The following is an 18,009-nucleotide window of genomic DNA, read 5'->3' as shown; positions in this document are numbered from 1 at the left end:
TGAGTTTACAGAATGGAGGAACTGCAGGACCTCAGGGCCAGAAACTGGGGACTCAGCAATCTCTCTTCTCATTCTTTTTTTTTCCTCTCCTGCTTTTGTCTGTTTCATTTTGGGTGCTGACCTCATTCTCTCCTAATGTGCACAGTGCTGTGGCAGGACCTTCAACATGGAGGGAGCAATACCAGGTGAAAGGGAGAGCGTTGATTTTTACATACTCAAATATTGATTTTCCAAATGGTTTAGTCCCTACTTGGGTGGTGCATCCATCCTTTGGGCCTATCACTTTCATCAGAGGCAGAGTTTATTAATATTGGCTATATCTAGGCCTTTTGTCCACTTAGGTAGCCTGGGGTGGTAGCATGGCCAGAACCTATGACTTTAAGAGAAGAGTTAGGAAAGCTTATTGGGAAGAACAGAAATAATCATCATCATTCAACAAATATTTATTGAATCTTTCTCCTCAGGCATCTCCTAGGCATTAGGGATATAACACTGAACATAATAGCTGGATATCCCTGCTTTCATAGAGTTTAGATTCTAGTGGAGAGGCAGAAAATAAGGAAGATAAGTAAAACATATAACATGTTTGGTTGTGACAAAGTACAAAGAAGAAAAAAAGAAAGCATGAACGAGCAGTAAGAAGAATCTATGGGGAGAAAGGTTAAAAGTTTAATGTGGCCAGGGAAAGACTCACTGATATGACGGTGACTTGTAAATAAAGATCTGAAGGAAAAGGAAGTGAGGCAGGGAGCTGTGCAGCGGGCGTAAAGGCCCTGAGGTAAGAGTATGCCTGCACGGTTTGAGGGAGGGCATGGAGGCTAGAGTAGCAGGCATGGGAAGACGGAGTGAGCAGTAGGAAATAAGGTCAAGGAGCTGATGGTAACATTGCCTTCTCTCTTAGTGAAATGGGGACCAATAGAGTTTTGAGCAGAGGAGAGACATGATCTGACTCCTGATTTGAACTCTGGCCACTTTGGTGAATAGACTGGGTATAAGGGCAGAAGCAGATAATCCAGCCAGGAGGCCACTGCCATAATCCAGGAGAAGAATGAAAGATTGTAATGTCACCGAGGGTGGTGGCAGTGAAGGTGGTGAGAAATGGTCAGGTTCTGGATATAACTTTCAACATAGATCCAACAAGATTTGCTGATAGAATGGACATAGGGTGTGAGAGGAAGAAAAATGTTGAACATGACAGCAAGGTTTTGGCCTGAGCAATGGGAGAATGGAGTTGCCATTAACCAAATAAGGGGCACTGGAGGAAGAGCTACTTTGAAGGGACTATCAGGAGGACTCAGTTTTGCTTAAAATGCCTGTTAGACATCCAAGTAGAGATGTTTTTAGGTCTGGGGTTCAGGGAAGATGTCCTGGCTAAAGGTATAAATTTATGAGTCATCATCATATAGATGGGACTTAAAGACATGGGACCTTGGTGATCACCCAGAGTGCGTGTAGAAAGAAAAGAACAATCTGAGGACTGACTTCTGGGGCACCTCGGGTACCACACATAGTTATTTTAGAACAACTACTCGTTTTTCTGAGAACGCATGTGTTCCACTAACACAGTTTGAGATACACTGATATAAAAGAACGTATCTTGACAATTTTTAATTGCTTAGTGACAGAGCCGGATATAGTTTTAAAGGTTCTAGAATAAGCCTTTAAAACTTGTCTAGCCCTAGCTTGTGTTGTTCAGTGGTTAGTGTTGGCCTGTGCACTGAAGGACTGTGGGTTCAATTCTTCGTCAAGGACATGTACCTGGGTTGTAGGTTCGATCCCAGCCTGGTTTGGTGCATGCAGAAGGCAATCAATCAATGTGTCTCTCTCACATTGGTGTTTCTCTTTCTCTGTCTCTTTCTCTCCCCCCCCCCCCCCACTCCACCTCCCTCCTTTTCACTCTCTCTAAAAATTAGTGGAAAAAATAATCTTGGATGAGTATTAACAAAACAAAAAAACAGACAAACAAACAAACACATCCTTTCTAACGTTCCTAGGCATTTGAAGTCCTTTCGGTCTGATTTTTAGTGCTCCAGAGTTCATTTCTTTCATTCAAAATATTTAGTACAGCTGAATTATGTGAAAAGCAGGTAGGTGTTCAGTACAAGGAGGGATAAACTGTTCTAACCCTCAAGAGACTTTGGGGAAAAACTTGAAAGTGGATAAAAGTATGATTCAGAAATGAGCACTTCCGGAGTTCCCAAGAAAGTGGGCAGAGATTGTAGCAAGGCTTGGGCTGAGCATTGAAGGATGTTTAGAAAAGGTAGAAATGAGAGAGTTTTGGGTCATGACTGTGGGATAAGTACATAAAACAGAAGTGGAAATTATTAGATTACCTGCCTAACTAGAGCAAAGAGAGAATGCTGGAGAGAATTGGGAATAAAATGTGATTATCACAGAACTTCGTGCCCAGTATTGGTAATGGGAACTCTGCTCTAGCAATGATATTGTGTTATGTGCTTGGGCCACTTGGCCATATCCCACACTCTGCTCTGTGTTATAGAGAACAGTTCATTACTGGAACTTCTTAGGTTATAATAATAGTTTTTTTTTAAATGACAATTTGATGTTTATAGACTCTTCCCATGGCTTCTCTTTTCATATCTGTACAATGTAAACATAATTTATTTTAATATGAGCATTTCTTGGAGGATTAATGGTATAAGCTTTGGAAATACTCCTTACCGCTTAGAAGTAATCATGTTTCTAACTTCTAAAAAATATATTTTGCTTTTTATTTTTTATTTTTGGTTTCCACTAAATTATTAGCCCTAACTTCCTTGTTTTTTGATTGTTTGTTTGTTTGTTGCCTCATAACTTTTTTCTTATATAAAGTACCAAGTTTAAGAAAAAAATCCCATAAAAATGCTACTGAGGGTAATGGAGTTTTAGAGATAAGTTTTCATTACATTTATTTTCCCTAATTAAGAACTATTTAAACAAAAATAGAAAATAAAGTCTTACTGCAACCTTTTTATTGATGGGGAAAATTGGGCCATGCCTGCCACTTCCCATCTCAGCAATAATGCAGGGCACAAAATACTAAGTACACTGGTAACTTTTGACTTGAGAGCAGAGACATTTCTATTGATAATATATCACAAGTCTGCCTTTCATATGGTCCTGCAAAGTTCTTATCTCTATCCTTCCATGATTGTTGAAATGTTTTCCTTGAGCTGTGAGAGGCATTTCCCACTCACTGAAGGATGCTTAAACACCCCTTTTCTAAGTGAGTGTTGAGAAGGGAAGGGAAGTAAGGAATAACACCTACAAGATGTAATTTCCTCAAAAAATTAAAAATGGCACTGCCATTTGACTCAGTGATCCCATTTCTAGGAATATATCCTAAGAATCCCAAAACACCAATCAGAAAGAATATATGTACCCCTATGTTCATAACAGTGCTAGTTACAATAGCCAAGATCTGTAAACAGTCCAAATGCCTGTCAGTAGATGAGTGGGTAACAAAACTGTGGTACGTTTACACAGTGGAATACTATGCAGCTATAAAAATGAAGGATCTCTTACTCTTTGAGACAGCATCGATGGCCCTGTAGAGTATTATGCTAAGGAAAGTAAACCAGTCAGAGAAAGACAAGTATCACATGATCTCACTTATATGTGGAATCTAATGAACAAAATAGATCTAGAGACATTAAAGTATGCAACAGACTGACAAATTTATGAGGAAGGCAGGGAGGCAGGAAGAGATTAACCAAAGAACTTATATGCATGTGTGCATAACCCATGGACACAGACAATAGTGCAGTGAAGGCCTGGGGAAGGGTTGGGAGTGGAATGGAAGCGGCAAAAAAAGGGGGCATCTGTAATACTTTCAACAATAAAGATAAATTTAAAAAAAGATAAGCTTTCAAAGTGACTGTTAAGCAACCTCCACTCTCCAAGAAAACCACATCTTTACCACTGTACTCAAACTCCCACATACCTCCCCCTCTTTCTCACCATCAGCTCACTTGTCTTTTACTGCAAAACCGTGCATCTTCAGAAGACCTCATCTTCACCCACCAAATCTCCCCAATACTCCCCTCTGTACCCAGATAGTCTGCTTTCCCTAATGAGGATTGATAAACTCTCTGTGTTCCTATCTGAAATAATCCCTCCACTTGTGATGTGGATAGTCTCTTCTCAAGAGTTCAGGGTTGCTTGAGTGGCTTTTGAAGTTATCCCCCTATCTCCACAGCAATAATCTGTCTCTATTACATCATTCTCATTAACATTTACAAGTGTTATCATATTCCCCACTTAAAATCCCCTATTTTATGCCTTCTTTCACCTGTCCACCTATTATTTGGCTTTTCTTGGTAGCAACGTTTCTCAAAACGATTAATGTGTACTCCAGGTCTCCATTTCTTCACCTCTCATTCTTTACTGGGCTCCCTGATGTGCACTGGAATAGCTCTTGTCAAGATCACCCAGCACCTCCATCTTGCCAAATTCATCGGGTCCATTCTTAGTTCTGATCTTATTTGAGCTTTCAGCAGCCTTGGACTCAGCTGATACACTTTCCTCATTGAGCCCTTTCTTCGCCTGACTGTTAAGCCCTGGCTTTCCTCCTACCTCACTGGCTGCTCTTCTCCAGTGTCCTCTGCTGAAAGCTCCTCCCACTCCTATAAAAGGCAGGTTGGCCCAGAATTTAGGTCTTATCCTTCTTCTGTCTATGCTCACACCCAAACTTGTGTGATCTTGTCCTATGGTCATAAGCATTGTTTACATGGCGATATCTCTGAAATGTATGTTTTTCTACTCTACCTTTCCACTTGGGCTTTTGTTAGGCAAGTCCCACTTAAAACATCCAGAACTCCTGACTGTGGCCTTCAAGGTCCTTACCATCTGGTCCCTCCCCCACCCTCTTACCTATGCAACTTCATTTGTTGCTATTTTACCCCCATTGTTCCTTCAGCTGCCATCACACCTGCCTTACTATTTCCTCTTTCCCATCTCAGAGGCTTTGCACTTGCTGTTCTCTTGCCTGGAATGTTCTTTGCCCAGATCTTTGCATGGCTTGTCCTCTGACTCCAGGGTCAAATGTATTTCTTTCTTTTTAAAAAAATATATTTTATTGATTTTTTTACAAAGAGGAAGGGAGAGGGAGAGAGAGTTAGAAACATCTGTGAGAGAGAAACATCAATCAGCTACCTCCTGCACACCCCTGCTGGAGATGTGCCCGCAACCAAGGTACATGCCCTTGACCAGAATCGAACCTGGGACCCTTGAGTCCGCAGGCCGACTCTCTATCCACTGAGCCAAACCGGTTAGGGCTTAAATGTATTTCTTCAGAGGCCTCTCCTGACCACCCTACCTAAAGTACCCTTTTACTGGTCTTATTTCTTTTTTTTCTTAGCACTTATTACTACTTCAAATCATATTTTATTTCTCCCCTGCTGGAATATGAATCCAAGGAGGACATGTGATTAGCTAATCCTTCCCTGTATTCCTAGTATTATTGATCAGTGCCTGGCCCCTTCTAGACTTTCAACATGGTTATTGAGTGAGTGAATCAATAAATGAATTGTGTTATATGTAAGCCATGTGATTATACCTTCAATATTTTTTAATCCAATGTACAGAGAAATGTTTAATAGAATGGTTAAACATAATAGGAAAATGGCTGTAGCTAGGTCCTGTTGCATGTAAAGGCATTCCCTCGAGTGATATATGGACTGTTTCTTCTTGTTCCCTCTTCTGGAAATAAGCTGTTTTCTTGACTCTTTCCATGCAGCTGAAGAACAAGTTCATGAAAAAACTGCCCCGTGATGCAGAAGCCTCCAACGTGCTTGTTGGGGAGGTCGACTTCTTGGATGCGCCTTTCGTTGCCTTTGTTCGGCTGCAGCAGGCGGTCATGCTGGGTGCCCTGACTGAGGTCCCTGTGCCCACCAGGTAAGCTGAACCCTGACCTGTTGGGGCCTACAGTGTGGTTATAGGGAAACCTCCCCTCTCTCAGGCTAGAGAATCAATAGACTGAGGATACATCCAGAGAGAGCATATTGGAAAGATTTAATATGAAATGATGATTTAATCTGACTTTCATACCATCATATGACTAGGCACTTATATAGCAGTCATCATAATTGTTAACAAAACCATTTCTTGGACCATGTATTGGTTTCTTCTGATGGATTAGTCTACTTAATCCTCACAGTAATATTTTTTAAGTATAAACTGTAGGTTTATGGATTTAAAACTGAGTCTGAAAGTTTAAGTAACTTGTCCAAACTCATACAGATGGTAATTGATTCAAAGGTCAAAGTTGCTTTCATTTGTTCTATTTTTTATCAGAAAATTAATTGTGTGTGTGTGTGTGTGTGTGTGTGTGTGTGTGTGTGTGTGTATATTAGAGGCCTGGTGCACAAAATTTGTGCACTTGGGGGGAGGGAGGGTCCCTCAGCCCAGTCTGCACCCTCTCGCAGTCCAGGAGCCTTCAGGGGAAGTCCGACTGACGGCTTAGGGCCTAAGCCGGCAGTAGCTAAGGAGGCTGGAGAGGCTTCTGCCACCACCACTGTGCTCGCCAGCCATGAGCCCAGCTCAGAGCTTCTGGCTGAGCTGCGCTCCCCCTGTGGGAGCACACTGACCACCAGGGGGCAGCTCCTGCGTTGAGTGTCTGCCCCCTGGTGGTCAGTGCGCATCATTCCATCATTCGGTTGATTTGCATATTAGCCTTTTATTATATAGGACTAGAGGCCCGGTGCACAAAATTCATGCACCGGGGGTGGGGGGGGGGTTGTGTGTCCCTCAGCCCAGCCTGCACCCTCTCCAATCTGGGACCCCTCTCACAATCCAAGACTGCTGGCTCCCAACTGCTTGCCTGCCTGCCTTCCTGACTGCCCCTAACCGCTTCTGCCTGCCAGCCTGATCACCCCCTATCCACTCCCCTGCCAGCCTGATTGATGCCTAACTGCTTCCCTGTCAGCCTGATTGCCTCTAACTGCCCTCCCCTAAAGGCCTGGTCACCCCTAACTGCCTTCCCCTGCAGGCCTGGTTCCCCCCAACTGCCCTCCCCTGCAGGCCCGGTCCCCCCCAACTGCTCTCCCCTGCAGACCTGGGTCCCCCCCAACTGCCCTTCCCTGCAGGCTCGGTCGCCCCCAACTTCCCTTTACTGCCGGCCTGGTCACCCCTAACGGCCCTCCCCTGCAGGCTTGATCGCCCCCAACTGTCCTCCCTTGCAGGCCTGGTCCCTCCCAACTGCCCTCCCCTGCTGGCCTGATCGCTCACAACTGACCTCTCTTGCAGGCCTGGTCTCTCCCAACTGCCCTCCCCTGCTGGCCACCTTGTGGCGGCCATCTTGTGTCCACATGGGGGCAGCCATTTGTGTGTTGGAGTGATGGTCAATTTGCATATTACTCTTTTATTAGGTAGGGTGTGTGTGTGTGTGTGTGTGTGTGTGTGTGTGTGTGTGTGTGTACGTATACATATACACAGACATGTAAAATTATAAAGCTGTACCCATAACTTGACTGTTATGAGTTATGTTGCATAAATTTTTTTATTTTAAAAAGAAGCATATTATTATTATAATCATGTATTTAATATACTGCACGGTATCTTCAAACTCATCCTGTTTATTTTCCTCTGCAACTGTTCTGATAGAGTTAGGAAGCTTGACTTATGGAATGCAATAGGTGAATAGGAATTAATGCTTCTCTTAAACTTGTGCTGAGAAGAGTTTGAAGAGAAGCTTGTAATCTTCAAATTGGTGTCTGAAAATTATCACATGAATAGCAACTTTTCAATTGTGTGTGTGTGCTTTTCCTGGGCCCCAGGGACAGGTGACATGTCTCTTCTTTAGGTTTCCCAGGTGAGCAGGAAGGGCTATGGATCCTCCTCAGTGATCTCAGATGGTCTGAGCATGATCAGCTGACAATGACAAGGGGCTCAAGGTTGGTTTTGAACCAAGTTGGCAGGAAAATTAGGAGAACATTCCTTTTACAGCATCTCAATGCATAGATTACAGGACATTCTTCCTCATCATAGAGATATTTTTTTCTCATTTTTATATTTCTTAGATACTTCAAATGGGAATAATACCTGTCATTATTAGGCAATCATTGGACAAATAGCTGAGGAAAGGAGATGACCATTGCTTATTCAATTAATGGGATCATCATGATTTGTGCTTTCTGTAACTTAGCTTTTGGCTTGAAAACACAACAGCAGAGCCTCAAAGTTCTATCAGAGCAATCTCACCCGGCGAAAGCTGGCTGACTCAGATCATGGCTGAAGGCCAGCTCGCGTGTCCCTATGGTTTTATTTATGTCTCTTTGGACAAACTTTACTGGAGCTCAAAAGAAGAAAAAAAAAAGCCAAGAAGTGTTAAATTGCTCTTGCTTTTTTATTTTTCTTTAAAAGCTACGAATAAAAAATATTTCCAAAGGCTTTTTATTTAACAGTAGTATGAGATTATGGAGCAGCAAATTGTGACCATTTTTGTGTTCTTCTTATCATCTGTTCCTGCCTGTCTCATTCTTTTCCTCTGTACTGGAGCGTGGCAGGAGTCTCGAAGTGAAATACAGCATCATTTGAATGAACAAAAGGAGCCCAGTAATTCAAGGGAATGTAATTCAATGATGACATCAAACTATTTCAGGGCAATAATCTGAACAATTCTAGCATGTTAACATTTTCCCAGGAAATAGTTTTATTCATTTGCTGTCCCCTGAACCAGTGCAAGCTGGAATCACAGAGTAGGGCGTCTCATTAGCTTTTGGTGTGGATGAGTAATGTGGGGCCATTGACAATGGCTGCATCCTGTGAAATCCAATCAAGGAAATCCCACGAGGAACGTGGCAGTCATGTGTGGGACTGCCTCTGCACCAGCCCTGTGCTCTCACATGCACGCCACCCTGCTGTGCTGCAGGGAGACCCGGAGTCTGGTTTGGGGCACATCTTGTAATGATCTTTTTCCCATTTGAAGGTGGAGGAAAGTTATGCTTTTATGCTTATTATTGTTTTATTGTTATTTATAATAAGCGGTAGTACTACTGTGCACCTTTTAGGAAGTGTTAACTCTAGGAGTTTCCTTGTGTGGAGTTCACAAGTTATTTGGTTGATCTATTTTTAGCTTTCTGTTTGTAGTTGGACTACTACCAACCAAGTGGATGTGATCTACTTAGGGTCCCTTCTTGCCATCCATGTCAAAGCAAACATACTTTTTTTTTTTTTTTTTTTAGTTTTGTTCCCTTGGTTGGATACGTTTACAATTTTTCTAGCATCTTGCACACACTTTGCTTACTGTCATCTTTATTCATAGAGGCTGCTCCTAACTCACATTCATGGGCTCTGTGGGGAATAACTATTATTATTCCCACTTTATAGTTGAGAGATAGAGGCAAAAGGAAGATCCACTGTCAGTGCTAGAAACAGGACTGCAGATTTTTGACTGTGAGGCCAGGGTTTTAGGGAGAATCTAAGGAGATATCCAGAATGGACTGAAATAAAATACTTTAGGGTTTTCCCCTGAAGAAGAATAAAAGCCCTTGAGCAGTTTGTCCTTTTCTGACCTTGATTTTCATATCTAAGGCGAATTCAGTGAGTTGTAGCCCCTAGAATGTTTACCTCTTTAATTTCACTCTAAGTCAATATGTATTTTGTGTTATAAATTATTATTTACCTAAAAAAGGTAGTTTCCACTTAATTGTTAAAACCATAAAATATCCTATTTAGAGGTCTTGGATTGGAGGTCTTGCTAGTTCACTTCTGTCTAGTCCAACAACCCAATTGCTACCTGCTGTTTGCATAAGTCATGTGGTTGGTTATGGTTAGTTTGTGGTCCTTATGAGTCTATTGTGGAAGCTACAGTTCAGCCACATTTTCCAAAGCTGCTAAATATGAATAATGGGTTGTTTGATTCACTGTTGTTTTGAGAGAAGGGAGTAAAGGATTGGTAAAAGCTGAGTTTATTCTAGAAATAGCTCTGATATATCAGGAAGGAGGGGGTGCACATCCTTTCTAAAAAGATTGAGTGGTTTAGGAAGGCTGTCTCTTTTTCTGATATTATGCTCTGTTTCTGGCTATAATTATTTTGTGAATGTGAGTGTAGTCCATTGGTTCCGGACACAGATCATCTGGCACTTGTTTTTGTTGTGGAAAATGCTACAGGCATCCTCCTCCCCCGGCACAATGAGTTATATGAAAATGCTCACAGGAGTAGAAGTGCCTCGTGAAGATTCCAGAGACGACGAGGCACTGTTAAAAATGCGAACTATGACTTATTTCTCGTTATGAGTGAATCAAAATAACTCAGTAACATAAATCAATCTTTCTCCCCAAGCTGTCAACGTGGGCTGTGCCCTTCCAGCCACACAAATGTGATGTTTACTTGAATTTGTTAATAAAGAAAAAAAGCTTCTGGTTAAAAATAACATCTGTCCATTGACAAAAACCAGCTTGGGTCATGAAAGGAGTTTTCAGTACATTATAAAAGCTGAGCTTGGCAAGATGTGCTTCTATCATAAAAGTTGTAACAGCTTTCACTTCTTTGAGGTTAAAGGGGAGAGAACATGTTTCAAGCAGAAGGAACTTGAACTTGATGAGTGGTTCTGTTAGTTTTTTTTTTTTAATCTTTCATCCCCATTTTGTCAATACAGTCCAAATTAGACACTTCTGAAGGGTCTCATTCCTACAGATGAAATTCTCAGCCTAAGGGGATGTTTTCTGCTACTGATAGATTGCCAGATTTTCTCTTTTTCTCTATAGTATTTGAAGGAGATGAATATACTGAATGGTTCCTGACTGGAGTAATGTGAGAATTTAACTGATACATAACATGTTATTTCTATTTGGTACTTGGTGACTTTTCATTAAAGAAGGAAATGATTTATATATATGTGTGTGTAAGATATATATATATATATATATATATATATATATATATATATATATATATAAATTATATTGCCTAAGAAGAATTGTACCTTTATATATAATTTACTGAAGTTATTAAAATATTATAATTCTCAGATATTGGGTTTTGCTATGGTACATATTATATTCAACATTGGTCTGCTACTTCCATTTATTCTATTTAGCAGAGACTAGAGTACATAATTATAAGAAACCCAAAGCACTAAATTGAAAGAACATATGCACCCCTGCATTCATTGCAGCATTATTTACAACAGCCAAGAGTTGGAAGCAGCCCAAGTCCACTCTCAGTAGATGAATGGATTAAAAGGCTGTGGTATATCTACACAATGGAATACTACTCAACCGTAAAAAAAGGAGGAAATCATACCTTTTTGTGACAGCATGGATGGACCTGGAGAGTATATGCTAAGTGAAATAACCAGTCAGAGAAAAAGAAATACCATATGATTTCACTTATATGTAATGAACAAAATAAACTAACAAAATAGAAACGGATGCATAGATACAGAAAACATGCAGACAGCTGTCAGAGGGGAAGTGTGTTGGGGGCTGGGTGAAAAAGGTGAAGGGATTAAGAAAAATAACAAACCTCATAGACACAGACAACAGTGTGGTGATTACCAGAGGGAATGGGGGCTAAGGGGAAGTAGAAGAGGGTAAAAAGCGGGGGATAAATGATGATGGAAGGGGACTTGACTGTGGGTGGTTAACACAATACAATATACATATGATGTTGCCATATAGTCAACCTGAAAATTAACTCGCGTGACAGTTGATAAATGTGTATTTCCACAATGTGTATTTGTAAACTATAATCATAATGAAGATGCTAGGGAGAGGCAAAAAGAGGTATAGAGTGGTTCTGGAAAAGTTTAAGGTATTATGAATTACTGAAAAACTAATACTTAGATACATGGAAATAATAAAAAATGGCAAGAGGAAAGACCTTATTATTTAAAAATGTATTAAGTAGAAGATTCAGATGTCCATTTTCTCCTGTTGCGGTGCACCTGTCCCCTTTTGCCTAAAACTATGCCCTGATGGTCCTGCCTGACAGCTGGCCATTGGTAGATCAGGGAATATGGTTGGTAAATGTGACCAGTGCTATAAGTGTTTCTTAATTTGTATTTTTCCTTAGTGGTTAAATATTTCCTGCATGTGTTGCACTCAAATCAGTCCCTTTAGAAAAATAAATTTCACTGTCATAAAGGAGCACTGTATAATACTGTACGTAGGGGTATATAATTTAAGCCCAGCTTCAAAGGAAGAAAAGTTCTAGTCTCAATTGAACTTCAGTGGTAGAAGAACTAAAATCCAATTCTGGTAACGGCTTCCTTCATACTTGCACAGACTTTTGTGCCTGCTGATTGCTGTGACTCTTGCATCCACTGTGATAACACTTGAAAGTGAACATGCCGCCCCACTGCAGAACTGGTTGCTAAGCACATAAGTGCTGAATGACTTTATTCTGAGATGAACTCCGAGTGTTCATCCTTACAGACACTTTTTACATTCTTTATTTCTGGTTTTTCTTCTTCTTTGGATTGAATTTTATAATGAAAAAGAGGAATTAGCTGTTCAAGGGCAGTTTGGAATAAACCCTAACACATTCAAGAGTACTTGCTGTCAATCCCTTTTTATTCAAAGTGAGGTATATAAAGAAACTAGAGGCCTGGTGCATGAAATTCGTGCGCAGGGGGGGGAGGGGTGTCCCTCAGCCCAGCCTGCACCCTCTCCAATCTGGCAGTCGGACATCCCTCTCATAATCCAGGACTGCTGGCTCCCAACTGCTCGCCTGCCTGCCTTCCTGATTGCCCCTAACTGCTTCTCCCTGCCAGCCTGATCACCCCCTAACCACTCCCCTGCCAACCTGATTGATGCCTAACTGCTCCCCTGCCATCCTGATTGTCCCTAACTGCCCTCCCCTGCAGGCCTGGTCTCCCCTAACTGCCCTCCCCTGTGGTCCTGGGTTCCACCCAACTGCCCTTCCCTGCAGGCCCAGGCGACCCCAACTTCCCTCCTCTGCCGGCCTGGTCACCCCTAACTGCCCTCCCTTGCAGGCTTGATCACCCCAACTGCCCTCCCTAGCAGGCCTGGTCTCTCCTAACTGCCCTCCCCTGCTGGCCACCTTGTGGCAGCCATCTTGTGTCCACATGGGGGCAGCCATCTTGTGGGTTGGAGTGACAGTCAATTTGCATATTACTCTTTTATTAGATAGGATAGAGGCCTGGTGCATGGGTGGGGGCTGGCTGGTTTGCTGTTAAGGGAGTCCCGGATCAGGATGGGGGTTCCCTTGGGGCATGGGGCAGCCTGGGCGAGGGGCCAGATTGCAGGCAGGCCATGCCCCCCGGCGAACCAAGTGGAGGCCCTGGTATCTGAGATTTATTTATCTTCTATAATTGAAACTTTGCAGCCTTGAGTGGAGGCCAGGAAGCTTGGCTTCCTCTATCGCCAGGGGCAACCCAAGCCTCCTGCTCTCTCCAGCTCAGTGGCTGCTGCCATTTTTGTTGGGAGTTATTTGTCTTCTATAATTGAAACTTTGTAGCCTTGAGTGGAGGCCAGGGTTAGCCAGAGCGGGCAGGAAGCTTGGCTTCCTCCATTGCCGGGGAAACCCAAGCCTCCTGCTTGCTCCGTGGCCGCAGCCATCTTGGTTGGGTTAATTTGCATACTTGTTCCTGATTGGCTGGTGGGCATGGCTTTTGGGCGTAGTGGAGGTATGGTCAATTTGCATGTTTCTCTTTTATTAGTGTAGATAAGTAAAAAATAAAATTTCACTAAGCCAAGTCCTCAGCCATTCCTGGTCCCCTAAAATTTTTCCTAAGATTTCTTGCTCCCAGCTAAATATCCGCAGCACCTTTCCCCAGGTTGAGCTATGGAAGTCGTTGTTGGATAGCCTTTCTCTATGGAATCATAACCCTGGTGTATAGGTTGGGCAGGTAATATTAGGCAGAATTGTGTGCTGAAAATGACAAAAGGTTGGACGGCCTGTCTGCTCTTTCTCATATACCAGGCACAGTCTTTGGGCTCATCCATTAACTTCCTTGAGCCTGGGTTTCTTCACCATTAAGCAGGACTAGGATACCTGTTCTTATTGCAAAGGGTTGTATGGAATTTAAATGAGGTGATGAATGTGAAGTGCTTTGCAAGCTTTAAAAAGCTGTGCAAATATATGATGTGATCATTTTAATTGTCCTCATTATCTCTGTCAGGTAAGACATGATCATAAACAAGATGGCGATTTATCTGATGTTGCCTTTAGTATATATATTTTTTCATTCATTTACATCTCAGGTTCCTCCTCCCTAGTCAAGACATATATCTTTGCTCTTGTCATCAATGAGGGATTTTCCCCACCATGATAAGAGGTGAACCTAAATGGGGATAAGCTTATTATTGAAAGTTTCAGGACCTACTCACTGTGGAGCACGGCTTGTGCATTATCAAGAAAAGAAGTTTGGAAAGGAAAATGAGGTTACCAACCAAAAGACACACAACACACCCCACACAAAACCTTAACTGTGAATGTTGCTTTATTTTGCATTTTTTTCATAGTTTCTTTCTTTACTGTCAGCATGTGGCTTACTTGTAGTAGACTTGTCACTTCTGAGTAGAAACATTTCTTAAGCCTGGAGAAGGTCATATGTCATGGCCCAAATTGGGTAAGGGAAAGTCAGAGAAATCAGAAGATGCACTAAGTCTTTCTAGTTATTGTGTTCAATGGTTTTTACTGAAGATTCTGCAATTCAGCAGAAATGGAGAGAAAAGAAAGTTTAGAAAAGGAAGATTGAATGACTCAAAAAATGGAACTTTCCTTGTCAATGAAGAAGCTTCTCAGGTTTCCATGCTAAATTCTCCATTGCCTCCAGATAAACTAAACAGTGAGTTTTGTTTCACTGTAGTTGAAAGAGTATCTATCATATGCTAAGAATATTATATTTGCTTAAAGATGAATTCTAGACCTAACCTTTTCATGAGCAAGGATAAACGTGTCTCAGTTCTATGTATTTTGAGTTTGATGATATGTGTGTTATAGCCTTTGCTTCTTTCCTCTTCCATTAGGTTCTTATTCATTCTCCTAGGTCCTAAGGGGAAAGCCAAGTCCTACCATGAGATTGGCAGAGCCATTGCCACCTTGATGTCTGACGAGGTAGGAAATCGGGAAGATGGTGATCTGCGAAAGTCTTACTTGTGTGTTTTCATACTGTGATTTGGCTGACACTGTAAGTTAATACAGTGACTTGAACTTCTTAAAAAATACTTAACCTACATCAGTTTTAAGAATGGAAAATGTGCCCTGGCCAGTTGGCTCAGTTGGTTGGAGCATCATCCCATACACCAAAATGTGGTGGGTTCAATTCCTGATCAGGGCACATACCCAGGTTGTGGGTTCGATCCCCAGTCAGGCAGAGGCAACTGATTGATGTTTCTCTCTCACATTGATGTTTCTTTCTCTCCCCATTCCTCGCTCTAAAATCAGTAAAAATAAATACAATACAATAAAAACACACACAAATAATGAAAAATGTTTATAAAATAAAGGAAAATATATTTATCCCAATATGAAATTTACTTTTTGAAAACTGTGGATGTCAGCTTATTTGCCATGAAGCTCATTATAAAGAAGGCTGACAACCACATCCTTCTAATTAAATGATGTACATTCAGCAAGTTCTTTCTTTGGATATTTGCATAAAAGGGATGGAGCATTTGCTGCCTTAGATGGTTTAGTTGTTGCCTCAATAACTAGATAAGCATATAGACACTCTCTGTATTCCAGAATGTACATAATTCTTTTTGCCAGTTCCATACTTTTCGCCTAGCTGATGATCTGAAAGTCCCTTACACATATCCTAAGTCTTTCATAGCTGGACAGATAATCACTTACACTTAAAACCCTTTGGTTTAGGTGTTGCCAATAGAGCTCATATTTTCTTGTTTTTAAAAATAGCTAACATTATTTTTGTGTTTGAAAGCTGCAGTATTTTGCTCTTAACCTGATCTTAACACTCAGTTTGATCTTTTCCTTCTTGAATGATCAGCAGTGGTTTGTCCCGGTAGTTTTTATTTCAGGGAATGATTCTTCAGTGTATTTCTCCAAATCATTTTCATTTGGTTTCCATAGCAACTATATCAATAATGGTACATACCATTGGGAGATAATAGGCAATGTTATTTTACAGTATTATAGAAAAAATATAAAAGAAACAGCTATTTGTTTCTCATGCCTCTCCCTATATTCCTTGCGTTTATTACTGAAATGTTTTGTGGCAAGCTGAATAACAGAAAATGTGAGAGTGTGGTTATAGTAATATTAAAGTGGATTATGGATTACGTCCTTTAGGCTGGGCATGTGAGCATGTGGAGAGTTATCTTGTTGGGTCAGCACACCTCTTCTTCTTCTTCTTTAGGTGTTCCATGACATTGCTTATAAAGCAAAAGACAGGCAGGACCTGATTGCTGGTATTGATGAGTTCCTAGATGAAGTCATTGTCCTTCCCCCTGGGGAATGGGATCCAGACATCAGGATAGAGCCTCCTAAGAGTCTTCCATCCTCTGACAAAAGGTAAATTATCAAGCAGTTGGGGGTGTTAAACCTAGAGAAAGAGGTTATGTTTGACAAAGGAAATAGAGCCAGGCTACTGCCCTAATATTTTTAGGTTCCCATTTAACTTGATGTATTATGTCATCTCAGATGAATCCCATATGTGCCTTCGTTTGACATTTCATTGACACTGTAAAATGAATGTTACATGTTGTGATGTTCTTTGGTGATTACATAGTAGAGATATGATATTAGAATATATCATAGAGCCTCTTGATGATGTTCTGGGGACTCCTTATGCATGTGGGAAGATTAGTTCACTCAAAATGATTTCCTGTAGATATAAGAGCTTAAGAAATGGGGTGAGATGATTGAGGAGAAGCCATTTTCTGGAAACCTGTTACTTTCCAGGTGAAATGGTTTGCCTCTTATCCAATATATAATTTGTTCAACTTTCCTATTTCTCCAGTCATTTGTGTTGGCTCTAAATATAACACTTTCAGAACTGTCTGTGAGGATGGCAGAAGGAAATAATGATCCTTCTCCCAAAGAGTTTTCAGCTCATCTCTTTATTAGCTGGTGCAGATAAGTACAATAAACTAATATTCCCTTGGGCTCTGTTGTCTTAGAAAGAACATGTACTCGGGTGGAGAGAATGTTCAGATGAATGGGGACACTCCCCATGATGGCGGCCATGGAGGAGGAGGAGGAGGACATGCGGACAGTGAAGAATTGAAGAAAACTGGACGGTAACTGGTGGATTCTTTTGTCATTCATGATGAGGTTCTCCTCAGATCTAAATCTCCCTTCATCTTTCTATCAGCATTTTACTTACTGTTTGCACATTCATTCAGCTAACAAATATTTATAGTTACCTAATAGTCACAGCCATTGGGGATGCAGCAGTGAACTGAACGAAAACTCCTTATCCTTATGGGTCTTGCTTTGTAGTGGTGGAGACAGATAGTGAGCAAATCAAGGAATGTGGTGATGGTTTTATGTGGGGAATCAAAGGAGAAGGAGGGAGTTTGCATTGTAAGAAAGGTGTTTTAGATAGGGTGGCCTTAAAGAGAATTGCAGCGTTTGAGGAAAGTCCTGAGGGAGGTGGCAGATAGACCATGTAGACGTGGGGTTGGAAGGAAGACAGCAGAGCACCTGGCGTGTGCAAGGCTGGCACTGTGGCCAGTGTGACTGGAGTGGAGTGAGGGAGGGGGTGTGAGAGACAAAAAAGAGAGGTTCTGGGTATAGTGTATGGCAGGAAGAATGTATAATGTGCCAGTCTTGCACACTTGGCTTTCATGATTCCATCTCTTCCCTGTACATTTACTCAAAAGGGGGTAACATGTTATAGAAATACATGAGTAACTCACAGGTCCTGTTTTCCAGAGAGGGCAGTTGGGGAATCGGGTTTTCTAGATTGTTTTGGCTAAATCTCTTTTCATGACAATTCTCCCTCCTCCACTGCTAGGTTCTCCATTTAATTTTGGGTTAAGTAAAATTTTAAGTTGGGTACTCATTTTATGAAAATATGTCTTTTTAAAAACACTGCAGACTGAGATGTCATTCTTCCGTATTTCACCTTTGCTAAA

General features: G+C 41.4%; 1 protein-coding gene across 2 annotated transcripts in view; it reads left to right on the top strand.

The window, feature by feature from the left end:
- Positions 1 to 18,009, top strand: part of SLC4A4 (solute carrier family 4 member 4) — a 345,037-nt gene that overhangs the window by 243,165 nt on the left and 83,863 nt on the right. For both annotated transcript variants that reach the window (XM_079775045.1, XM_079775044.1), the window contains 4 exons: positions 5,738 to 5,895; positions 14,938 to 15,025; positions 16,287 to 16,441; positions 17,050 to 17,169. In XM_079775045.1, the coding sequence (XP_079631171.1) occupies positions 5,738 to 5,895; positions 14,938 to 15,025; positions 16,287 to 16,441; positions 17,050 to 17,169 (521 nt within the window). The remainder of the gene's footprint in view (positions 1 to 5,737; positions 5,896 to 14,937; positions 15,026 to 16,286; positions 16,442 to 17,049; positions 17,170 to 18,009) is intronic.

This window comes from Cnephaeus nilssonii (genome assembly GCF_951640355.1).
Source record: "Cnephaeus nilssonii genome assembly, chromosome: 1".
In the NCBI taxonomy this organism is placed as follows: Eukaryota; Metazoa; Chordata; class Mammalia; order Chiroptera; family Vespertilionidae; genus Cnephaeus; species Cnephaeus nilssonii.
Note: the sequence above shows the minus strand (reverse complement) of the source record. Positions and strands in the feature narration are given on the sequence as shown.